This window comes from Eschrichtius robustus, chromosome 7, assembly GCF_028021215.1.
Source record: "Eschrichtius robustus isolate mEscRob2 chromosome 7, mEscRob2.pri, whole genome shotgun sequence".
Classification (NCBI taxonomy): domain Eukaryota; kingdom Metazoa; phylum Chordata; class Mammalia; order Artiodactyla; family Eschrichtiidae; genus Eschrichtius; species Eschrichtius robustus.
The window spans coordinates 90,453,325-90,479,604 of NC_090830.1; the positions used below are offsets into that span (position 1 = coordinate 90,453,325).

At 46.4% G+C, this 26,280-nt stretch overlaps 1 protein-coding gene across 1 annotated transcript in view; it reads right to left on the reverse strand.

The window, feature by feature from the left end:
- Positions 1-26,280, reverse strand: part of LOC137767163 (FERM and PDZ domain-containing protein 2-like) — a 61,564-nt gene that overhangs the window by 25,599 nt on the left and 9,685 nt on the right. Inside the window, exons 5-13 of the mRNA XM_068547891.1 lie at positions 25,576-25,708; positions 24,782-24,869; positions 22,904-23,030; positions 20,920-20,991; positions 18,653-18,827; positions 15,603-15,753; positions 14,827-14,965; positions 9,434-9,589; positions 2,239-2,424 (exon numbers count right to left, since the gene is read on the reverse strand). Coding sequence (XP_068403992.1) covers positions 2,239-2,424; positions 9,434-9,589; positions 14,827-14,965; positions 15,603-15,753; positions 18,653-18,827; positions 20,920-20,991; positions 22,904-23,030; positions 24,782-24,869; positions 25,576-25,708 — 1,227 coding nt within the window. The remainder of the gene's footprint in view (positions 1-2,238; positions 2,425-9,433; positions 9,590-14,826; positions 14,966-15,602; positions 15,754-18,652; positions 18,828-20,919; positions 20,992-22,903; positions 23,031-24,781; positions 24,870-25,575; positions 25,709-26,280) is intronic.

A 26,280-nucleotide genomic window follows, 5' to 3' on the forward strand; every position in this document is an offset into this window, starting at 1 on the left:
GCCACCAAAAATTTGAAAGGAAAAAAAAAGAATTATAGTGTTTATCAGGGAGTTCATTAATAAGAATATTACTTTTTTTGCTTTTGCGATTTTGCAGTAGCTGTTCAAGTTTTTTTTTTTAATTCACAGGTTGTGGTGATTTCTTTCCTCATTCTAAATGAACATTCACTTTAAAATCTTGTTTGTGTTTGGAACTTTGTTTCCTTGTTCTTGAAGAGAGCCCTACAAAGCCTGTATTCTCCCAGATTTCAGGCATTTCTCTCCAGACATTTTAACTACTGCTAATACCCAAGAACAGTTACTAACATGGGAAGGTTCATCATTACACAATGAATGCTTTCTTGATTGAATAATCTTCTGAATTGATGTCTCTGTCATAGATGGGCTGCCAATGCACCTACAAATCATATTCATTGAAAAATGGCATTTTCCTCTATTTCCTTTTTTACTTCTCTCCAGGCTGACAAAACAAATGTCTGCAATTGTCTGGAGCATTCCGGCTTCCGCTATTAATTAAGCAAATTTGAAACCAGCTTCCTGAGCTCATTCTCGTATTGTTTGTGGAGTTCCCATTTTGTGCTTGCAGAAGTGTGAAGAGTCCAAGTCATTTTCTGTGTAAGACGCCTGGTTTGTGGCAAGCAGCTGGTGACATTACTTCCCATGATGACTTTTCCATAAAAAAAAGGATATTTATGGTGAGGAAGAGACTGGTCATCAACATGAAAATTCTAATTCATGACAAGGGTGTTTTTAAGCTACTAAGTTTGTTTTGTGAACCTGATGATTTTCCAGCTTTAATCAAGAAATTGTCTATTGTCATGGGGAAAATAAATATCTGTAAAAATTAAACCAACTTAAATATAAAATACTTAAGGGGACTTGAATTTTATGGCTTCAAAAAATTCTATTTTTCAAAATTACTTTGTAGGTTGTCTGCATTTCTACAAATGTTTTAAAAGACATTACACTGAGAATTTTGAACAATTGAATATGAGATAGAGAAAATAGGAAGTAATATAATAGCATTGAATAAATTCAATAATTAAAATTCTTCAAATAATCTTTCAGTTGAATTAAAGTTATTTGAGTCATTAAATTTCTGAAAAGTTCACAGAAATAAATATCAATTACTTTTAGATAAGGTCAAAAATATTTGGGAAAAAGTCAGTTTCCTGATATTATAAAGGCCACTTTAATAAAATTATGCTCAATTATTATTTATTTTTAGATGTCAGCTTTTTTTCTAAGGAAAAACAATACTTTATTATGAAGTTCTATCAAGAATCACACTTTAACAATACGTCAACTTTAACAGCCAAGATGGGAGAAACACAAGAAACACTGAGAAAATGAATAAAATCAATTATGTTCTGCTTAGGAAACTTTAACATTAGATAATGATAATGAAAACAAAAACCAAAGAATCAGATAATGAAAAAATATCTCGTTAGTAGGAAAAATTTTAAAACCACAAGAGACAATTCAATAGAAAGTAAAACTAAAATGTTTCCTGAGCCACAAGTCAAAGAACGTCATGTTTTATAATGAAATCATTGCTGAAGTTATGGGATACTGACCCACAGGACAGGCAGGTAGATTAGCTACTGGAGCATTCTCTGCTATGGTGACACACATAATGTTTTTGATGTCAGATTTATTGTAACTGAATTCAAGAAAATGGTGTTCAAATGTTGTTTCAAACATTGTACATTTAATAGGGTTGTTGTTTTGTTTTGTTTTGTTTTGTTTTGTTTAAATGGCTGACAAAGGTTTGCACACTTGTAGTCCATGGGAGACAGGCCAGATGCCTCGGTACAATGTGTGCAAAGGGAAAATTAAAATACAAGGAAAATGTTTCAAAAGCATGCAGACTCCATTGCACCTACTATACACTCTCCTCCCCCATCTCCCACCTCCAACCTTGCTCTCAACATCAATAGATTCCCCAAATTAAAAGAAGTTCACCCAGAGGGAAAGTGTAGTCCTTTAGGCCAATGGCTGCCCATGGGGGTGAGGGGGAGCTAGGTGACGGATGGCAGAGAAGAAATGGCCTCGTGGGGACCCTCAAACCCCCTGGTAGACTTCTTCCAAATATGTAACAGTCATCAGAGTACAGGTTAGCTGACAGGCTGTGAGCTTATCTTCTTAGGAGAAGATCACCTGACCTATCGCTCTTTAAAGGGATAACAGATTAAAGAAAAATGAAGCATGGGTCATAATCAACTGAGTGACACTCACATAGGCCAAAATCTTTTCAATTTCTCTCCACTGAAACCGTGAAGTCGCAATTCTGCTGTTGTTTCTCACTTCGTACACTATGACCCCCTTGGCACAGAGCCCCAAGGCCATCTCTCCTCCTGGCCTTGTCTTCTCTGGGAGAACTTGGTAAACCAGCACACCATATTCCGGGAGCTGCTGAGTCACCTGGAATGAGAAAAAGGCCAATTAAGAAGAGACAGGCACATTGGTCTAAAATAATGGATTTCAAACCATTCCATGAAAAAAACACCTTCACGTATGTTCTGAAAAAAAAGAGTAGGATTGCCAGATAAGTTTAGGAAACACTGAACTAAACAGATCTCCTTACTATAGAATTCCTCCGTACCTCTAAATATGATAGTGTTTTTCTATTTTATTAACCCAAGGAATCCTTTCCTAATGAAGTACCTTAAGACACTTGGAACACAGTTATTATGAAAACGGTACAATAGAGTAAGAATATTCTGAACAAAGTTGTAGAATTCAGACTCTCTTGAATCATCTCAAAGTAAAGAATCCTTTTTCCCAAAGTCTACTGCAATACAATCCGGTACGACCCCTTCATTTCACAGATGGAAAAACTGAGGCCCAGGCACAGAAAGCAAACTTCCAAATGGTTAGCATCACTGTTAAAGCAAGATGAGCCATGAACATCCTGCAGAGAAAATGACCAATCACTGGCACTTCTCACCACGTAGCAGTGCTTTGGTGGGGTCCCCACAGCACAAGATCTGTCTTCAGTTTACCAGTTTAGGAGATGGAATTTTGTCACGGGCATGAGGGTCAATCAGAGCTGGGAACTGCATCAGGCCAACCAAAATCTTAAGAGGCTGGAGTATAAACCTAACACAAATGTTTTTATGTCTGAATGGTAATCATGTCTCTATTCTGGTCTCTACCATCTTCATCTTCACCTGGAAGACTCCAGTTTTTAACAAACGGTTGATGCACCTCAGCTCACAGCAGGGACATTTTTCTCCAGGCATTTGAAACCCTCTCAGAAGGGTTTCACTGGTGAGATCTGGTATCTCATCTCTACCCCTGAGCAGAGGGCTCTATGTCCTGCCTAATTTCTCTCATCCCCAGGTGGGGTCACAAAAGTGAGGACAAATTATGGCTTTTGAGAGCTCCTTTCTCAAGCTCTTTGCTGACCTTTCTCCTTCTGCTGATAAGTAATCTGTGCAGATAGGTTTCACTGCCTTCAAAGCCTACAGCTCTTCACATGATCTTCATTGCATTTCTGGACCCTGAACCTCCCCGCTTTGTTTAACTTTGGAGAGACCCTCTCATTGTCACTATCATCATCGGCATCATCATCATCCAAAACAATATTTGTTGGACATTGGTGCTGAAATATCCAATGGCCACACCAGGCATGTACTTAATGTACGACAAAGCAGGGCCATCCCAAAACAATTAGGTAAATTCTTTTAAAGAATTTGATGTGATACAGCAAAGGAAACCATAAACAAGATGAAAAGACAACCCTCAGAATGGGAGAAAATATTTACAAATGAAGCAACTAACAAAGGATTAATCTCCAAAATTTGCAAGCAGCTCATGCAGCTCAATATCAAAAAAACAAACAACCCAATCCAAAACTGGGCAGAAGACCTAAATAGACATTTCTCCAAAGAAGATATACAGATTGCCAACAAACACATGAAAGAATGCTCAACATCTTTAATCATTAGAGAAATGCAAATCAAAACTACAATGAGATATCATCTCACACCAGTCAGAATGGCCATCATCAAAAAATCTAGAAACAATAAATGCTGGAGAGGGTGTGGAGAAAAGGGAACCCTCTTGCACTGTTGGTGGGAATGTAAATTGATACAGCCACTATGGAGAACAGTATGGAGGTTCCTTAAAATACTAAAAACAGAACTACCATATGACCCAGCAATCCCACTACTGGGCATATACCCTAAGAAAACCATAATTCAAAAAGAGTCATGTACCACAATGTTCATTGCAGCTCTATTTACAATAGCCAGGACATGGAAGCAACCTAAGTGTCCATTGACAGACGAATGGATAAAGAAGATGTGACACATATATACAATGGAATATTACTCAGCCATAAAAAGAAATGAAATTGAGAATTGAAATGAAGTGAGGTGGATGGACCTAGAGTCTGTCATACAGAGTGAAGTAAGTCAGAAAGAGAAAAACAAATACTGTATGCTAACACATATATATGGAATCTAAAAAAAAAAAAAAAAATGGTCATGAACAACCTAGGGGCAAGACGGGAATAAAGACGCAGACCTACTAGAGAATGGACTTGAGGATACGGGGAGGGGGAAGGGTAAGCTGGGACAAAGTGAGAGAGTGGCATGGACATACATACACTACCAAACGTAAGATAGATAGCTAGTGGGAAGCAGCCGCATAACACAGGGAGATCAGCTCGGTGCTTTGTGACCACCTAGAGGGGTGGGATAGGGAAGGTGGGAGGGAGGGAGAGGCAAGAGGGAAGAGATATGGGGATATAGGTATATGTATAACTGATTCACTTTGTTATAAAGCAGAAACTAACACACCATTGTAAAGCAATTATACTCCAATAAAGATGTTAAAAAAAAAAAAGAAAAGAATTTGATGTGATAGTTCAAAAAAAATTTAAACCATTAATGTAGTCATCATCAGAACAGAGATGCCTTTGTTAGACTTGCTTACATTTTTTAAATTGTTTAGTATTTATTTTAATTTTTTTATTATATAGAGAGGAATATGATACTGAAGTACTTGGAGCCACAAAATTCTTAAAATGGTAAAGTGCCATTCTGTAATGGAGCAGGACCCTATGGGGCCTTCCTGGGACAGACACACACACACCCTCCCCATGTCTTCCGCCTGCCTCTTGTTTGTAGAAAAACTTTAGCTTCCTAGTCCTTCCCCGAGTTCCAAAGAATAAATTTAATCAGACAAGTGAGAAAATGCAGAAACGAAGGAAAACAGTCAAGCAAGACAATTTAATAAGAGCCGTTAAACAAAGTTAAGAACGTGTAATTCCTCCTCAAAGGCTATAGATAATATTCTGAGCCATATCCTTTGAGCTGTTTTGCAGATACTGAAACCCCCACCAGGAGGAAGAAGTTAACTGTATGCTGACCACCACCAGCATGTAGACCCCCAGACTGGTTGGAACCAGAAGGCTGATGATGGTGACTCCCAATTACCTCACTGCCAACCAATCAAAAGAATGTCCACGATTTGATCACACACCCCACAGCCCTCTCCCTCACCCTGTCTTTAAAAACCTTTCCCTGAAAGCCATCAGAGAGTTCAGGTCTTTTGAGCATGAGCTGCCCATTCTCCTTGTTTGGCACCTGCAATAAATGCTGCACTTTCATTCACCACAACCGGGTGTCCGTAGATTGGCCTTACTATGCACAGGTGAGAGGACTAAGTTCAGTTCAGCAACAATTCTAAACATTTCTCGTGCATTTATTTCATTTAATCTTCACAGTAATCATAAGAGATAGGTGTAGCTACCTCTTTTCAAATGAGAAAATGATGGCACAGGAAGCCTAAGTAGTCTGTCAAAGTTCCCACTTAGGAGCCAGGAATGAAAAGATGAGTCTGTTTTCTTCTGAGTCTTCACTCTTAACAACTAAAATACAGAGTTTCCATAAAGTCTGCAAACATAGGTAAATTTAGGTAATGTCGTCAAGGGCACCTTCCATCTGTAAAATAAATAATATTACCTATGTCTCCATGCTTTACTAGGGAATTTTCTGTGGCACCACTCCTCTTCCACTCTGTGCTGCTACTGCTGACTTTCCTCTCTGAGGGGCACCTCATCTCCTTGTGCTTAGGGCCATCTCACCGTTTTCCCCTGATCCCTACAGTGAGCAGCAAAGCTGAGACTGGACCCAGGCTCTCCTGGCTCCCAGCCCACACAGCACCCTGGCTGTACTAAAAATTGTTGGAACAAATGGATTATTTCCGGATATTCTTCAAGAGATTTACAACAATTTATATCCTTTGACCCTATCATTCCACTTCTGGGAATCTGTCCTAAGAAAATATACTGAATGATCAAGACAAACCCTTGATCAGAGCAATGTTTGGTGCACACTTGCAGAATTGGGTTGGCAGGACTAGTTTCCTAAAGGCAGTGCCACCTTAAAAGGGATTATCAGGCAAGCTTTACAAAGGATATTTACAAAGCATTTGTAATTATCTGGGAAATGCATCTGTTATAACACTAAGTGGGAAAAAATACAGGGTACAACAAGTATGATTTCAACAGCAAAAAGAAAAGAAAAGAAAATATTTTGACAGCATATGGCAACCCCTAGTTATGTGGAAAGATGGTTCCATGGTTGAAGAAGTTTGGAAAACACTGAGTTAACCTTGAACAGGTTGTTCTGGGACTAATATGCTAATATAACTGTGAATCTTGCAGACAGAGTATGTTATTTAGCAGTACCCAAACTGGACTTCTGCCAAGTCTCCTTCTAGTGTGAGATGATGAAATAGCAGAATTAGTCATCATTGAACCGGAGGCCAATAGGCGCCATCTGATAATGGAAAAGGGAGCCACGAGGAGCTATAATTAAACAATCCAGTGACTGTTTATGGAGTAACTGGGCTATGTGCTGGGCTCTGGGGATTCAAGACCCTCTGGACATTTACAACCTAGTAGAGAGGACAAGAAGTGAACGAAATGACTGCAGTGTAGAGTGTCAGAAATATATACCAACAATGTTTCAAATGTTCTTAACCTTCGACCCTGTAATTACACTCATGAGAGTCTATTCCCAAGAAATTAATCAGAAATGCAACTAAAGACTTATGTAGTAAAAATACTAACCTCAGTATTGTTTAAAATAGTCCCATATTTAAAACAATTTATGTGCCAAACAACAGAGTATTGAGAAAAAATTTAGGGTACCCCATGTGTTGACTCAAAATAAAGTTTCAAAATTTTAGTGAGATGGGATTATAAAAAAACACAAAACTGACTATATAATATAAACCCAATTTTAAATATATATGCATGTACACATGTGAATGCACAGAGAAGGATGAATATACTCAAATGTAATCGTACTGTCTCCAGGGGGCAGGATCATGAGCTAACGTCTACTTTTATAATCATGGAGGAGAGGGCTTGTTTAACAAACACTAGCCGTAACAAGAAGGGTCACAATGTGGTCTGGGGGTTACCAAGAACTCTCTAGTCCATGTGTCTGTACCGTGGGCAGGCCTAGCATCAGCAAGCCCAACCAACAACCGTGGGGAACCACAGTAGGTGTTCCTTGAAACTAGTAAGATCGCATACAAATCAAATCTATTTAGTGCTGTCCATCAAAGACTAAAAAAAAGTTTAGAGATTACCATACTAAGTGAAGTAACTCAGTCAGAGAAAGACAAATATTATACTGTATCACTTATATGTGGAATCTAAAAAATAGTACAAATGAACTTATTTACAAAACAGAAACAAACTCACAGACATAGAAACAAACTTATGATTACCAAAGGGGAAAGCAGTGGGCGGTGGCGGGGGGGGGTAGATAAATTAGGACTATGGGATTAACAGATACACACTACTATATATAAAATAGAAAAACAGCAAGATTGACTGTAGAGCACAGGGAACTATATTCAATATCTTGTAATATCCTATAATGGAAAAGAATCAGAAAAAATATATATCAATATATGTATATAACTAAATCACTTTGCTGTATACCTGAAACTAATGCAATATTGTAAATCAACTATACTTCGATTAAAAAGCAAAGATATGCCCTAAAGAATTTCCTGCATTTTTGCTTACGAGATGGTGGCTTCCTTTACAACCACTTGTCATCCTTCAACCAGAGGAAGGAGGGAGGGACACAGTGAGCCCAGCACACTAAGCCAGGGCCTGGGCAGAGGCGGGCCAGACATCGTCTGCCTGCAGGAGTCTCTCAGACCTGAGTCCTTAGTCTCTCCGCTGGCTCTATGGTCCTGTGGCCACTTTCCATCAGATGTGTGCTGATGGCTTTGAAGTCCCCACTTGTCTCTCGTCAAGGGAATGCTGCATCCCCTTAACAAGGAACGCACATGAAGTCTGGATAATGGAAGACAGTGAGCGCCTTTCTGCCCGGGCTTCTCAAATGAGATGCTTGAGGGTTTACACTGTGCTAGGTGTTGCAGACAATTCCAAGTGACTGACCAAAAAAAATGGACAGACCTCACCTTGGCAGTTCTGCTTTCAAATGACTGTCTCTATCAAAGGCAAGAAAACACAGAATATTTCTACCTGCTTCAGGAGACTTTTGTACAAAGAAATGTATAAATCCTGGAGTTTCCTTTTGAAACTGATCCCCAGCTCTAAAGGCCCCACCAGGCACGTCACCCTGGGGAAGCTGGGGGGCCTCCTCCCACGTGCCCCCGAGCTCTACCTGCACAGGCAGAGCGGCCATTTCCTCCCACCCTGAAGTAAAGTAACTGGTACTGTTATTGTTCTCATTGGGCAGTTATCACAGTGTTGCATGCCTCTGGGTACCCATCTGTCCTCTCGACAAGACTTGGGACTCCCTGGTGGCAGGAAGCATGTCCTTTCTGTCTCTATTTGCTACTGTGCTTGGTCCACTGCAGGTGTAAGTCGTGGAGTGAGCAAAAGCTATTCGTCGGAGGCTCTGTGTGCCCACAAACATAAGGGACTGAAATATCACTGCTTTTGCTAAAGGGCCAAAGAAAGAGTAGACCAGAGCTGCACCCATATGTATGGACCACACCACCTGTGCTGTGCTGAGAACAGTGCCCGGAAGGCTGCAAACTTGAAGTCTTCCAATGGCTTTGCTTTTGGCTCACACGCAAGTTTTTTACTTCAGTTGTCAGAAATGTCTCTATGAGAAATGTGGTCTCCCCCCACTCACTGAATTGTGACTGTGGGCTCCAAGATTGAAGAAAGGCCCTGCCATACCCACCCCAGCCCAATAAATCTTACCTATTTGGGGGGATCATTTCCAGTGCCATCTGCTTCCAAAAGTCTCTCCTTGCCCCACAGGGCGAAGGAGCTTCCTTCCTCCCAAAGGCTCAAGTCCCTTGGTCATACTTCCTTGTGGGTCTGAGCACATCCATCCCCAGAGAAATCTCTGGAGGGGATTGCCGACTATGTGCCCTTGAACACCGATACACCCTCTCAAGAGTCCAAAGGCCTCACCCTCAAGAACTCCAGCTCCGCATCCTCTCCCCAGAGCACAGGACTTAGACGGTGCAGCTCTGAGACTTCGACTTGGACCCGGAGAGCCGTCATCCTCTCAATCAGACTTGCGGGGATGTAATCTTCAACTCGAAAATAGGCTTTACTCTCTACCTGCTGGAAAGATGCAGAAGAAAAGAGGTGCCACCAAGATGCCTTCTATGGGACTCTGAGCAGAACAGAAGCCTGTCTGCTCCTTTAAAGTGCCCACTGGGATATCATTTCCTACCATATTAGAGGCTGGGCCAAACCATATGACAGGACAGAATGGAGAGAGGAAAGAAGCCACCTGTTTTTGAGCCCCTTCTGTATGCCACGTGGTGCCCAGAACACATTAGCTCTTTCTATCCTCACGGTAATCCTATGAGGACAGTATTATTATTGTCATTGCCAAGATGCACAAAATGAACAAGAAAGGAAGTCATTCAACAGGGCCAAGGTCACACCACTTGCAAGTGACAGAAAGAAGATTTCATCCCCCAAAGCCCTCACACATTCCACAGTGCCACTCCACTTCCCAAAAGGCACAGCGAAACCATGGCCCTAAAGCTTTGTTTCTATGTATTGATTTAGCGCTTCTGTCTGCATGTGCTACCAGTACACTGTCCCCTCTCACAAGGGAGGTCTTGGCTGTGGCACCGTCTCTCCACAACAAGGTGATCAAGAAGTTGTCCCCTGAACAGGAGGAGATCTGACACCCACACCCTGCCCCAGGCCAGAGCCTACATCAAGTCTACTCTTTTGGGAACCTGAGGCTGCAACCCCACCAGGAGCTGCAGGAAGATAGTCATGACTCAGCATCACTTGCTGTCTGATGCTAGGTTCCCTGGTACAGACTCCGGGGCAGAGAGAGGTAGGCAGATGTTCTGGAGGTGTGGTCTCAGGGTTCACTGTAAGGAATGAGGAAAGTAGAGCTTGGCAGATGGAGAAGCTGACCCTTCCCTGGTATTCCTTAATCAGCCCATCCTAGTCTCAGGAAGCCCCTCCCAGTCTAATCTTGGGCAAGACAGGTCCCCACAGCTGAGGACAACTGCCCATGAGGGAGGCAGCTGGGAGCTGGGAGCATCTGGTCTTCTTGGGGCTGGGATTGGGCAAGTCGGTCTGATGAGGGGGTCTGAAGGGAACAGCACAGCATCCACTACATCCCCATGTTCCTGGTGTGGCACAGGAGTCCCCATGTAGCTGTGGACTGAGAATCCTCCAGCCGAGGGCTGGCCCATGCCAGTTCTGAGCTCAGCTCAGAGACACAAAGGGAAAGAAATTGCTCAGCAATCCAGTGCATAAAAAAGCATTCAGAATGCTATCAGAATGGCCAAAATCCAGAGCACTGACAACACCAAATGCTGACAAAGATGTGGAGTAACAGGAACTCGCATTCATTACTGGTGGGCATGCACGATGGTTCAGCCACTTTTGGAAGACAGTTCTTCAATTTCTTATGAAACTAAACATACTTTTACCATATGATCCAGCAATCATGCTCCTTGGTATTTACCCAAAGGAGTTGGAAATGTATGTCCACACAGAAACCTGCACGTGGATGTTTACAGCAGCTTTATTCATAGTTGCCAAAACTTGGGAGCAAAAGAGGTCCGTCAGTAGGTGAGTGAATAAATAAACTCTGGTACATCCAGACAATGGAATATTATTCAGCACTAAAAGGAAATGAGCTATCAAGTCGAAAAGACATGGAGGAAACATAAATACATATCATTAAGTGAAATAAGCCATTTTGAAAAGGCTGGATGATTCTGACCTTACGACATTCTGGAAAAGGCAACACTATGGAGACAATAAAAAGATTGGTGGTTGCCAGGGGTTGGGTGGAGAAAGAGAGACGAATAGGTGGAGCACAGAAGACTTTTAAGGCAGTGAAACTACTCTGTATGATACTATGATAGTGGATATAGGTCATTATAAATTTGTCCAAACCCATAGAAGGTAGAACACCAAGAGCAAATCCTAATATTAACTATGAAGTCTGGGGGATAACAATATGTCCATGTAGGTTCATCATTTGCAACAAATGTACCACCCTGGTGGAGGACGTTGATTGTGGGGGAAAGCTATGTATGCGGAGGCAAAAGGGTATATAGGAAATCTCTGCGCTTGCCACTCAATTTTGCTTTGAAACTCAAACTGCTCTAAAACAAGTCTACTAAGCTTTTTTTAAAGTATGTAGGATCTTTGACCCAGCATCGCATTGCTAGGACTATGTCCTAGAGAAGTCAGCATGAAACTAAAAATACTCCAGCACAAACATTTATTTCTATGTCACTTAGGTTAAAGAGAAAGATCAGAAGCAACTGAAACAATAATAATAGTAGTTATTACCACTCACATGGCGCCTCTAGGTGATGCCCACCAGTGAGAGAACAAATAAGTAAACAAAGGTCCAGCCCTGCTGAGGCATACCGCGTGGCTATCCCAAAAGCTCATTAGGAAGGCCAGGGGAAGACATTCTAAGGAGTGAGAAAGCAGAATGCAAATCGAATGTGGCAATGTTTACAACTGCATAAAATCCCTGCGTGTGGTCAAAGGCTGGAAGAGAATGCACCCAGAGGAAAGTTGTTCTACTGTAATGATGTGATTAAGGAGATTTATTTTTGTACCAAATTTTCTTTGCCTCCCTTTTTAAAATGCAAATGTAATCATGTTACTTCCTGCTTAGAATTCATCAGTGGCTCCCAATCTTTCACTACAGTGGTTTCTAAATCATGGTTTCTTTTTCCAGCACCAGAACCATTTATCAAACAAAATATCCACCCCTTAGGAGGGCACACGATGTTTCTCCTGGATCTGACTGGCAGTGCCACCCAACCTTGCAGCCTGGTAGCTAAGGCTGCCGTGAAATCCCTGCAGAGCTGGATGGGCCAGCCTCCTCCTCCTGCCCACTCAGTGACCCAGACACAGGGAGGGGCTCTCCCCTCTGAGACCCCCTAATGCCCTTTGATGTGCCCACCTCAGTGCCTGGCACATAGCGAAGCAAGGCCCTAAAAGTGAGTCCTGGCTGTGCTCTCACTAGCTTACCTAACCTCACAGAAGTGCAATTCTTCTATAATGCAAATAGAAATAACACCAGCTTTGCAGGGTTGACACAGGCTTAGATGATGCAAGCATGGAGGAGGCCCTCCATAAATTAGGGCTGAGCGAGTGGCTGCACAAATGAATGGGTGTGTGTAATCTGTTGCCTTTATACACACACACACACACACACACACACACACACCACACACACACACACACACACACAGAGAGAGAGAGAGAAAGGGAAAAAGTCTGCCTTTGGAGGCCACACAGGGGCAGCAGAGAACATCTTGGAACCACACTGATCCCCAGAGCAGCTGGAGAGGTTGAGGTTAGGCAGGATCTGGGGGAGAAGCTAGAGGTGAAGGATGAGATTGGGCTAAGGCAGGAGCTAGGTGAGGCCAGTCAGAAACTGGGCAGGCCAAAGGCGCAGGGGGTCGCCAGAATTGGGCGCCTAGAGTCAGGTCTGGGCCCCTGGAGCCTCGGGGCAAGTGATCCCATAAGAAAGGTCTGGGCCTGCGTGTTCCCAACTGCCTTCAGTGGAACTGGCCCACAGTTTCCACCAACTATCAGCCCTAGAGTTAGGGTCTCGGGTTAAACATCGTGTCTGAATCCATAGAGTGAAAGTTAGTCTTCGTTTTGTTTTATAGCAGAGCACTCCTGATTCTGGGGTAGGGGAAGGGAAGCTTGCAAACAGCAGTTGCTACATGCCGGGCCTCATACGTACGTCACCACCTTCCACCCTTACAGCAGCTTTAACCTACTACTATTTCCATTTTGCAGGTGAAAAAGCGGAGACTCAGAGAGACAATGTGCCCAAGGCCACTTAGCTACTTAACAAAAGAGTCAGGGTTTGGACCTGGTTTCTGTCTGACCCCAAAACTCAGGCCCACTCCTTTGCTCCATAGAGCCTAGTAAGGGCAGCCCAACACTCTGCCCCTGGAGGCTGCCCTCCCTACCCCCCCAACCTGCACCCCACCCGTCCACATGAGCTGCACACAGGGCTGGACAAGAGGCTGCAGCTAGGATGGTGACTGATTCACCGGGGCACCCCTGGCTGACAGCACCATCCATGTGTCTGGGCCCCTCTCCTCCCAAGACCCCCGTCCCCCCAAGTAGCAGTACAAGGGCAGGAGGGAGCTGGCCTAGGCATGGTTAGGACCCCAGCTCTGGGGACTGAGGAGACAGGAAGGAGCTCCAGTGTAAGCAGTGACAGGCCTGGAGGCTTGTCAAAGGCGCAGGGAGGGGTTCCGGGGGCCAGGCCAGCCCTGGGAGACTGCCTGCCCAGGACAGGGGCGTGGGTGGTGCCAGGAGGAGAAAGTGAAGTCTCAGTCCTTGTGGACTGAAGTGGGAGCAGGGGAGGGAGGGTCAGAAGGACAGGGTGTTGGGAACTGAGCTACATTTCCCTGACAAGCAAGCTGCTGACTCCCCTGATGGATGACTTTTATCCACAGTGTTATCCAGCCAGGAGCCTGTACTCCATTCGTCCGTCCACTCCTTAGATCAATGCTCTTGAGCAAACTGCCTGTGTTTGAGACACTGCTTTGGTGCTGGGGAAATGGCAGAACAAAACACACAAAACCTTTACCCTCTGGTGGATTCCATTCTAATGGAGAGACATACAGTAAGACTGATGAGGAAATGGATACACCATGCTGGGTGGTGAAAAATGCGAGGGGACGAAGAAGGACTTAGAAGGCTCCAGACATGGTGGCACCTTCTGAAGATGTGCTAGGAGGAAAGCAAGATGATATTGGTGTAGTCTGAAACGTATTTTTCAAACTGCAACCTGCAATCCATTAGTGAGCTATGAAATCAGTTTTGTCGTTCATAGCCTGCATTTATAAATTAACTAGAATAAAATAGGAAATACCAATGTGTATCACATATAGAAAGGGTGCATCTGATTTCCTAAACTTTTGCCTCAGTTCTGTTACATGGACACATGTGTACCGGTTGGGTGGTAATGTCTGTCATTTTTTTTATCAGGGGTTATGGCACAAACCATTTGAAAGCCAGTGATTATGAGAACGCAATAAATTAGTAAATTACTGTTTTTAGGCAAGACCTCAGATTAGAACTACATTACAATGTATAAACTTGACCTGTTGATCTTTGTATCCCCCAGAGTCTAGCAAAGAACACTTGATGTTTGTTTGTTGGATGAATGGATGGATGAATGAATAGAGGGATGCAGTTTACCCCAATCTCAGCGGTTGATAGGTGCTGAAAACACAGGCTCAGTCTTCACATTTCTAACTGTTCCCCCCATCCCATAATTGCTTCTCCAGTGACCCCACCCAAGGGACCTCGGTCTCCACCCCTACCTCCTCTGGGTAACTGCCAAACTCAGCCTGCAGGGCGAGGACCCCCAGCTGCAGCAGCATCTCGTCATTGCAGTACAGCTTCTCCTCCAGGACGTCTCTCCGAAGCTGCAGGTAAAATTGGTGCCTTGTCCAACTGTGCCTGGGAAAGAGATGCAGGAATAAAGGTCACTGGAAGGCTGAGGGCGAGGGAGACCACTAAAGCCTGGGAAGCAGAAAAAGGAGAGAAGATGAGATACAAGTCAATAGAACCCAGAGGGCAATGCCAGTAAGACAAGGATGGTCTCCTTTATCCACACCGTGCTTCCTGTTACTCATTGAGGTCTACTCCGTGTCAGTCATTTCCCACAACCATGGAGATGTTTGTTCCTGTGGTTCAAGTGAGAAAACTGATGTTCAGTTAGATGGTGTTTCTAGTAAGCGAAGGAATAGAGACAGTGATCCAACCCCAAACCGGTGACCCTTTCCTCGAACCCTCATCACTGGGCTGCTGGGAGGCGGGGCATGTTGGGGTCAGGGGAGAGAGAACTTGACCTTGACTGGCATATGTTTGAAACAAAAGGGTAAGTTCTCATTTTGACCAGGGCCTGTCCCCAAACACTGACTTTTCCCCCTTTTCTGTCATATTGGAATCCAATCAACAGAAGATCAGCCACAGTAACTGTTGTTATTTATACGCACATTAGTTTGTCAAGCACTTGCCTACCCATTATCTCTAACGTCAGCTTGGATGTACATAAACACCTTAAGGAACAAACAAAGAAGTTTGCAGCACTCACTGGAGCAGCCCACAGTGACTGACAAAGAACTTTATTCTCAGAAAGAGTGTGAAGGTATCCGGGGAGCTCTTCTTCTGGGGCTGCTCACTCCAGCCTTCGGGGGCTATTTTGCACAACCTGGTTTCAACGTCCAGGAAAAAGAACTCTTTGCCTGAAATGGAAGTAGAGAGTATTTAGAGGGAAAAGCAGTCGGTCAGGCACCACCCCTCAGACTCACAGCCCTGAGCTCTGCCTGGAGGGTCAGACAAGAGCCAATTGAGTACAGGAGAGAACAGGAAGCAAGTCATCTGGATAGCTAGTACCACAAGACCTTTGTTGGGTCTATGAGGGGCCAAGAACAGGGGACAAAGAGGAGAGCGTCAAGGAAGAGAAACTCAGCACCCAGAGGAGAAAATATGATTATTTATCTTAGAGAAGATATCATTTAACATCTGCCTCCCAGCTACCATCTTATGGAAATAAAATTAAAAAACAAAGAGCTGAGTATTTATTCCATTTCTGCCATGGGCCAGGTGCATCAGCTGGACCATGCCCACATCTCCCCAGCCAGAGTGTTATGGACTGAATGTTTGTATCCCCCAAATTCATGTATTGAAGCCCTACCCCCTGCAGGTGTGATGCTATTTGTAGGTGGGGCCTTTGGGAAGTAATTAGGTTTAGATGAGGTCATGAGGGCGGGACCCCCATGATAGGATTAGTGTAATAAGAAGAGGAAGAGACAAGAACTGGCTCTCTCTGCTATGTGAGGACACAGTGAGGAGGTGGCCATCTGCAAGCCAAGAGGAGGGCCTCACCCAGAACATGACCATGCTCAAAGCCTGGTCTTGGATTTCCCAGCCTCCAGCACTCTGAGAAATAAATGTCTGTTGTTTAAGCGACTCAGTCTACAGCATTTTGTTATAGCAGCCTGAGATGACTAAGACAGGGCATAAGTGGAGTCACCTTTGTCTTTTGACCTGAATGTTGCCACCTTGAAAACTCCACCAACCCAAGCTCAGGACTTCAACTTCAGTTAAGTTTGTCTTCTAGCACCTCTGGGAGGGAGGCTGAATCAGCTCCAGCCACTGGAGGCCCCACCTCTACCCCCTGCTCTCCTCAAGGCAAAGCTTGACCCTCACCACCCTGCCTGGGTGCCCTTGGACACTCCCCCTGAACCCCTGCACGTCTGCCCCAGCCCTGCTCTGCCCCACGCCCTTCTCCACACTCCGCCCTCACCACACAGTGTCCAGACCTCTGCCCGCTGTGTCCTCAGACCTGGCTGCTGAACCTGACTCCCCACACCGACTCACCCTTCCCTTTGGGTCACTTCTTCCCAAGGGATGGGCAGGTCCCCATTACATGTTGCTGGCAGACCCTCCCAAATGGGTTTATATCCAAATCCCTGACTGTCACTCTAGAGTGATTTACCCAGGAGGCCCCAGCTGAGTAGGTCTAGGATGTCCACGTGGAAGGGGTCCAGGGGTGGGCACCTGACTGGGAGGGAAAGTAGGGGAGAAGCCTTAAGGTCTTTCTCCCAGAGCAAGCACACTGGCTTTATTAAGGCTGCATGTTACAGATCAATAAAAATGTTTCCTGCAGGTTCTTCTATTCACACTTTAGGAAAGATTGAGCAAACATCAACTGACAACATCGAAGCATATAGTGTTGTTCTTTTTCTTGGGAGAGGGATTTTTCAGAGGTCTGCTGAGAACTATTAGAGGTAAGGACCGCCCTCTACCCACCATGGCACACTGAGTGATCCTACCACAAGCTGATAAGCTTCTCCCACTGGGGATGGGAGAACAGAGGAACACGGAGATCATGACACCTAGCAAGGTGGGCTGGTGGAGCAGGGTTTAACCTGAAGGCCTATGTGATCCCAGCTCAGCCTCCTTCCCATCACTCCACAGAGTGGTTAAAGAGCTTCCACTACAATGAAGGGATCTTTGCGGTAGATGGAAATAAAAGACTCCCTTTAACAAAAGGGCAGAGATGGGAAGGTGTAAAAACCATTTTCTTCTGGATCTTCAGAAGGGGTTCTTAACTTAGGCTCCTGGGGTGGGTGTGCTGATTTCCCATTAGTCTTGGATGATTAGATGGACTCCTTTTTATTTGTATTGTGGTAAAATACGCACAACATAAAATTGACCATCTTGACCACAGTTAAGTATACAGTTCAGAAGAGTTAGGTACATTCACACTGTTGTGCAACCCCATCACCACATCCATCTCCAAAACTTTTTCATCTTGTAAAACTGCAGCTCTGTCTGCACCCATGAAGCAATAACTCCCATTTCCTCCTCCACCCAGACCCTGGCAACTACCGTTCTACTTTGTGTCCCTACGAATTTGACTGCTCTAGGTACCTTACGTAAGTGGAATCATACAATATCTGCCTTTTTGTAACTGGTTTATTTCACTCGGCATAATGTCCTCGAGGCTCATCTATGTTGTAGCCTCTGTGTGTCATCTAGCCATCTATGTGTCAGAATTCCCTTCCTCTTTAAGGTTGAATAATATTCCATTGTATGTATATACCACATTTTGCTCATCTATTCATCCGTCAATGGATATTTGTGTTGCTTCCGTATTTTAGCTACTGTGAATGATGCTGCTATGAACATGGGAATTACCAATATCTCTGAGAGATGCTGCTTTCAATTATTTTGGGTGTATATGTCAATGTGGAATTGCTGGATCATAGGGTAAATTTGTAATTTTTTGAGGAACTGCCATATTGTTTTCCACAGTGGCTGCACCATTTTGCATTCCCACCTAGACGAAAATGTTTCTCACATTTGCTTGTCTAACCTCAAGGCAATGAGATTGGTCAACCAGACCCAGCAAATCACAGAAGCTACAACATCTTACAAGCATTGTTTCCTTACCATCCTCTGCACTTACTTGACAGTTTGCACATGAGGACTTGACATACTGACTAAGGTCTAGGTGTGCAAGGGGCAATGTCCCAGTCTCAAGCAGTTTTGTTAGAAGGAATAGCACTCAGGTACCTAGACACTGGGGTTACCTGAGGCCCCAGCCCAGCTGCGAGCTACCTGGGAGCCACTTACCTTTCGTGTAAGCCAAGCCAAAGTAGGTGAGCTCCCCAAGGTTGGCAAAGGACGCAACAGCGCTGAAGATGGCTCCCACTGTCGACGTGATGTCACATCTCACCTCCAGGCACTGCCCATTCAGCAGCACTACACAGAGGGCCCGGAGAGCCAAATAGGACTTCCCTTTTTTGGTCTGAAAACAAGAATGGTATAAATTGTAACAACAACTACAAGACATAGAGTCTTTACCATGGGCTAGCTATTGTGCTAACCACTTTATATGTATTTTCTCATTTAACTGACAAACAACCCGAAGAGATAAGTACGCCTGTGATTCCTGTTCAGCAGAGGAGAAGCAAGGCTCACAGTTGGTAAGGGACTTGCCCAGAGTTGCACAGTTAGTAAAAGGCAGAACCAGACTCAAATCCGTGCTCTCTGCCAGCCTCTGCAGGGGCCAGGAAGGCTGGGGAGCCACATGTAACAGATCTCTCCCCTGCAGAAATCCTGGCTGCCCCTTGGGCTCTGCTTCTCGAGAGGACTGCCCAGGACCACAGTGGTGAATCGTACACCCCCAGGAGTGCTGGACAACCTGATACTGACCCCCAGGCCTTCACAGAGCACAGCAGAGAGAATTTGGGTGGGCAGAGATCCAAGGAAGAGAGAGGGCTGGCGCTAAGGTGATTACTGTGAACCGAGAAATTGATCAGCAGAGCCGCATCCAAAGATGTGCCTTCTGTCCCTTCACCCTGCTCAGACTAATTCCAGATTCAGCGGCCTCTGTAGCCCCACCCTAACCACTGTCGCCTGGGCTCAGCCGCCCAGAACAGCCCATCTTCTGCCGCCACAGAATCTTGTCTGCCTGAGTCTCTGCACATACTGCCCGCTGCCTGGAATGCTCTTCCCCTCCCTCCCCACAGGGCAAATTCCTATGTGTTTCCCAGATCAGGCTCAAGACCTCTTGTCTGCGGCCTGGAGGGTCAAGCCACCCTCTCCCTTCTCTGCTCCCCTGAGGCTTTCTGCTCAGGGGCCCAGCCTCCCTAAGGACGGGGGCTGAGTATCCCCTGTGCCCCAAAGCCTAGACTGAGGCCTGGCCCAGACCTCCTCAGAATGTCCTCATTAAAAGACAGTCATGGATGGACACTACAGCTGGCTTTAGTGCCATTGAGACCATGCCTGCCACCACACCATGACCTTCCTACACCCAGGGGCAGCCCCACACCCCAGGGGCCAGTGCAGGTCTGAGGACCCTGTGGGAGGGAGAGCTCTCCCATGATCCCAGGCAGGGCTGACCACATGGCACACTCTAAGCCACCCCGGTTCCTGCCCGTCCTGCACACCTGTGTCCCCTGGGGCAGTTGTTTACCATATGTGCGCATGCTGGGGTGGGGAGGGTATGGAAGGTGCTCTGAAGCACCTGGTGCTTGTTTAATGCTCTGCAGTTGCCCTCTTGAAATTTGTAATAATTGTATCCTTGAATGTGTGTTTTCTAAGTCATGTCCCATTGGAGCACGCACAAGGAGCTTGGGTTCACAGTGATCCTGCCTCCCCACCTCTGGTAATGGGGTCTGGCTGCCAACTCCTCTGTTCCCTGGTGCCCCAGGCCCCATCCAGTCTCTGCCTCCCACTCCCTACCCTGCAACCTCTGCCACCCTTCACCCAGGGCAGCCCCCGGCTTATATATTCCACCATCCCGCCCCTCCTCCCCAGGGGGCTGGCTCAGGAAGGGTCCCAGTCAGGCATCTCAGAGCAGGGCATGGCACTGGCTGTACCCACTCTGGGCCGACAGCACCACAGCTCTTTCCTTGGGCCCCAGGAGGGACAAGCCTGTCACTCACCCCCAGTCCAGGTCTGCCTGAGCTGGGGCAGCAGAGCCAAGGGAAGGGAAACTGGCTTTTCCTCCCCAGAAAACAGACAAATGCATAAATGCTAGAAAGCAAGCTCCATGTGAAAAGGACTCTGCTTTGTTCATATCGGAGATCTAGGGTCTGGAGTAGTGCCTGGTACCTACTAGCTGCTTCAAGAATATTTCCTGACTGAATGGGAAGAAGAAGGCAGAGCTCGTCTGGAAGGACAATCAGGACTTCGTCAGAAGTCACAAAGGGTTCCTCTTAAAGGGGAAGAGGATGCTGAAGAAAGGACATGAAGTAGGAGTGTGACTTGGCGAGGGCTGGCAGGTGCCTGGAGGAGAGAGTGAGCCCCTCAGAGCTCAGTCAGCCTTATGGCCTGCCCAGCTGGTCACTTCCCTCGCCAACCTCCAGCCCTACCCAGTCTAACCCAGCAGTTACCACAATTGTTCCAGGCAGATACAAGATCACCGGGGCCTCTCCAGCCAGCAGGACGAACTCCGGCCTGGAGAACTGAAGAAACACGCAGAGTCACTCACGGTAGAGGAGAGAAATCAAAGTCAAGTTCCACGGAGCTGGACCCCCAGCTCCAGAACTGGGCTTTTCCCATGGCCTCACTTCCCCCTGCCCACTAGCAGCACTCCCTTGCCCAGAGCCAGCAGCAAGCAGGTTTCAGTGAAATGGAGCTCAACTGTGCTGAGGCCCTAGCTAGGCTGGGCATCTCAGAGCAGATGTCTTACAAGAGGGTGTGGTTTTGGCAATGTTCTAACTCTTCAGTTAGGTGTCCACTTCATTCTCAGCGTCATAATTCATGCATGATCACATAGTCTTTTATATGTCTCAAAATAAATATATATTATATGCAATAAGATTTTTCAAAAGCGAAAATACCTTTAGATTTAGATCCGATGAAACGTTTTTCCAGCTCTGGATGTTGAATCAGTAGTGTGCATGAAGAGCTATTCTCAGTTTCACAATACTTCATGTTTGTAGCACACTTGTGATGCAGGAAATGCTTTAATGCCACCATTATTTAGACCCAGCCATCTAAAATGGGCTGAGAATGTGCACCCTATGGGATGCACATTCTCAACCCATTTTGCAGGAAGTTGGGGCTCCAAGAGGTTAAGAAACTCACCCAAATATAACACCAGTGAGTGATAGGATTGGGTGGGCCTTCTAATGTGTCCCCCATGGGTACCTGGCAGGACTTCTGTCTCAAGAGGCCAAACATCCAGCCAGGGTGTCCCTCAGAAGCGCCTTTAGTGAGTGGTTATGAAGAAAAGCCAAAGAAGATGAACAAGGCCTCCCTGATGCCGGTCCGTCCCTCCCCCTCCAAGCTCATGAGGACCTGAGAGTGGCCTTGGAGGGCAGCAGGGGCTGGAGGGGAGCATGGCACCAGGGCCACAGTGGAGAGGATGTCCTGAGGCTGCCCCGAGCTCAGCTTATCCCTAATTAGTTGAGCACATTAAGCAAATCTCTCTGCAACAGACAGACAGGCAGACAAGGCCTTCTGGGGGCATCTGGGTCTGACGTTCCCAAAGGGCTCCTGATGCTCGGACAGAAGGCCTGGCAGGGACAGCCTCCTCAGTGAACAGCCTGCTTGGGAGGGGCTCGTCACAGATCCAGGGGCACTGATCCCCATGGTCACTGTGGGCTTGTGTGGGTATTAAAACAGTTTTTCAGCTGATGTCAGTATCATGCATCGAGGAAGGGATGCTTTTTATCTAAACACCGGAAGTGGCTCTGACCGCTGGTGCCAGAGCTGTTTCTGGCAGAAGGTGTTACCCTGCAACCATCCCTGATCTCACCCTGCAGCACAGGTGTAGCAAGCCGGCCCCTCAGCAGAGACCAGCCTGCCTGCCAGGAGTCAGGGGTCCCTGGAACCACGAGCAGGGGTCACCCAACATGATCCCTCCTGTCGTCATGGACTCCCAGGCTGGGGCAGGCTGGCCTGGCTACTCTTGAGCCCCGACTCCCCACACTCGTCCAACCCCTACTGCCCTATGTGCCAACCAACCTGGAGAATCTCTCTCCCTGACTGTCCCACCCATTCCTTTGCTCCCACATGTCACCTGTTCAGAAGGCCCTTTCCAAGTATATTCAGCCTTGTCAGCTCTCTTACCACCTCCCCTGTTCTGCCACCATCTACGCCAACGGCTGTGAACTTCCTGAATGCTGGGACCTGGCATCTTCAACCTTCTGTCCTACACAGAGTCTACAGCAAGGCCACTCAATAACACCTATTGCCCTGAATTTCAAAGTTCAGGATGATTTTAGTCCAGTTCTCTGTAAGTCTTAGCCCAGGGAAGCTGCACCCCCCGACCCCCGGCAGGACCCTGCCCATTTTCAGCTGCTGTGTCAGTCACACACGGCTTCTTGCTCACACCTCTCTTGGGAGTGCCCTTTGGTCCTCTCTGCTCACCTTTCCCTTTCTTTGCAGGAAACCCTTTCCAGAAGAAGTTGCTAGCCGTGAGTTTTCTGGGAGAGCAGAACCAGAGCTGAGCCGTCGGCCTTCCTGAAGATCTGGGGGAACTTCAGCTGGAAGAACGCTGGCCAGCGGTCAGAGAAGGAGCAACAGTTAACAGTGGAAACAGCTTCCATCTAGCAAAAGCCCCCACACACATGTGTACCCACTACTGCCCCTTCGCCCCACGAGTTATATCCGCTTTGTCAATGAGGAGGCTGAGGCCCAGAGAAGTTAGGCTGCAGAGCCACGGGGGTTGTTTTGAGGTACAAGGGTGCAGTCCGTCTCTTCCTCACCCCACTTTGACCCTGCCTCTGCTCACTGAGCTCAGGACAGACCGGGCCCATGAACCCAGGTCCTGAACACAGGACGATGGGGCTGCGGAGGGTTTTGACTTTCCTGCCTAGAATTCTATCTATTGTTCAAATTGTTTCAACGATAAACACACATTGTTTATGGAATCAGAAAGAAAAAAAAAAAGCGATTTTCATTGGGAAAATAGCAAATAGAGTTTTGTTTTGTTTATTTATTTTTGGCTGCATTGGGTCTTCGTTGCTGCACATGGGCTTTCTCTAGTTGCGGCGAGCAGGGGCTACTCTTCGTTGCGGTGCACGGGCTTCTCATCACGGTGGCTTCTCTTGTTGCGGATCATGGGCTCTAGGCACCTGGGCTTCAGTAGTTGTGGCACGTGGGCTTAGTTGCTCCACAGCATGTGGGATCTTCCAGGACCAGGGCTCAAACCCGTGTCCCCTGAATTGGCAGGCAGATTCTTAACCACTGTGCCACCAGGGAAGTCCCACAAATAGAGTATTAAATAGAGGAAAAAGCATTTTGAGGTGAACTCTGCAGCCTCCTGCCAAGGCCCCAGCTGTGTATTTGACATCAAGCTGGCTACAGCCCTTGGCTGATCCGTGGAGGGACAACAAATCAAGATGTATATAAATAAAGTTTCAAAATGCATAATGTTCCAGGTCCAGGAAGATATGGGCCCATATGGGTTTCAAGCAGGTTTGTTAGACTGATTTTGAAAATAGCCACAATTCTTCTCCCTGATCCATGCCCTTAACCGTGGGACTTTGACCCCCCCTCCCATCAGGAGGTAGAGTCTGTTCCCCTCTCCTTGAATTTGGGCTGACCTCTAGCTTTCTTTGGCCAATTGAATGAGGTGGAAGGAGTGAGGGCTAGGGCTAGTTCTGGAGGTTCTGTGGAGATACCTCTCTCTCTCTCTCCCTCCCTCCTTCCTCCCTTTTCTCCTTCCCTCCTTCCCTCTCTTGACCTCAACTCTGCCATCGTCATGAGGACAATCCCAGGCTAGCTAGCCTGTGGTGAAGAGCCAGGGCTTGCCTAGACAACAGCCAGCCATGCCCCAGAAGTGAAGCTGCCCAGCTGAGGTGCAGCTGATCACAGATGCACAAGAGTACCCTGCAGAGTCCAGAAGAACCTCCCAGCTGAGCACAGCCTAAATTCCTAACTCACAGAATCAAAAGCTAAATAAATCATTGTTTTTAGTCACTGTGTTTTGTGGCTGTTTGTTACACAGCCTCATGTGACATAGATAATCACAACAACAACAGAAGCATGTTGTTCCATAACTGAGTCTGAACTTGGTTCCCAGAGGAGACAGAATGCCCTGACACCATAGCTGCCATCAGGCCCCTCATCACCTTGGCTTCATATCTGCGTAAATGTGGCTCTTTCACCTGCCAATGCAATAGGGTCAGCTTTTTCTGGAAAAGCAACAGACTTCTCAATAATCAGAAGAAAGAAGCAGGGTACAGCAGGTCCCACACCAACGTCCCACACCAAGTTCACAGCCCCGTACACCTTGCTGCTTACCTGTTCACAGAGAGGCTGCAGCAACTGTGTGCTGAGGCGCTCAGTCTGGGCTCCAGGGAGCTCTGAGTCTCTGTGCTTCTCTCTGAAACTAACCAAAGAGCATGGTGGAGGGCATGAGCAGAGGCAAAGAGCATGGCTTTCTTGAATTAAGCAACCTAGGGTGTGGATATCAGCATCACAACTTACTAGCTGTGTGCCGTTGACAAAGTTACTTGACCTTCCTGAGTCTCTTTCCTCATGTGAAAAATGGAAATGGAAATAACAGTTACAGAGGGTTGGGGGAGTTTTTAGGAGGAAAGATGAAGCCTAACAACAAAGAGAACCTTATTTTATGGACAACAAACAGTAAATTAATTTTTTTTTAAATCTCAAATTGAAAAGCAGAGAACGGTGGAAGATTTGAAGATTACTCTAAAGGCCATTCTTCTAACACACCTAGAGCAACAACAAAAACACTCTTTCACAAATTGCTTTTTCTTTCACTCCACCTAGAAATCAATCAAAGGGGAATTTTTCTTTCATGTCGTTTGTTTAAATTGGTTTCTATCAATTTTAAAAAAGAATTTGCATTGGATATAAATAACTCTGCTAAATTACATCTCCAAAAGAAGTTTTCCTCAGGACACAGGCGAGTCCTAAGCTCAGCCCCTTCTCTTCAGGGGCTTCCTGGAAGAGTGGGGTTTGCACGGGCTTTCTCTGCCTCCACAGCATGGACATCAGGCCCACAGGGGCCAGGAAACAACAGAGTGGGTGCCATCAGCCCACCCAGGGAATGCTCAGGGCACCATACCCACCTCTGCAAGGATGCAGACACCCCGGGGCCCTCGCTGCCCAGCTCTCACAGCTGGCCTGCTGCAGCCTGTTCCTGAGCAGGTAGCTTCTGTCCCGCTGCCCGGACGAGCTTTCCTCCACAGCCTTCCTCTCCACCTGAAGGTCAAGTGCATCACCCATCCGCATCCCAAGGTCGAGAGGGGACATTTACACAGACGCATACAACCTGGCTATCAGTTTGAGTCAGTGTGGAAAGGTCTGTCCTGCACAGTGGGAGCCCAACAGTGAGCAAGTAGCAACCAGAGCGAGGTCTGTGTATACCAGCCACACAGCCTAGAGGTGGTTCACTCACCCCCACCCCCCAACACCTGCATACTCATGCACATCTGTGCCTTCGCTCACACGCCCCCTCCACGGGCCAGGGTCTCCCTGATGATCTCTCCTGTGCTTCCAAGGCCCAGAGCTACATCCTCTCTACTTCTAACCCTCTCCACCTCTGCCCTCTCCATATCTGCAGATAGGAATGTCCTCTCATCACCTCCCCTCGTCACTTTACTCACATCCGCCTCTATTCCACCATGTTACAGCAAGTTTGCTTGCTTATCTCTCTCCCACAACCTCACTGTGTGCTTAACGCACCCCTGTAGCTTACTGAGTTCAGTGCCCCAGTGAGGGTCGAATAAGCAGTGGAAACCACTTCACAGGTCCCTGATCGAAATCACTCTATG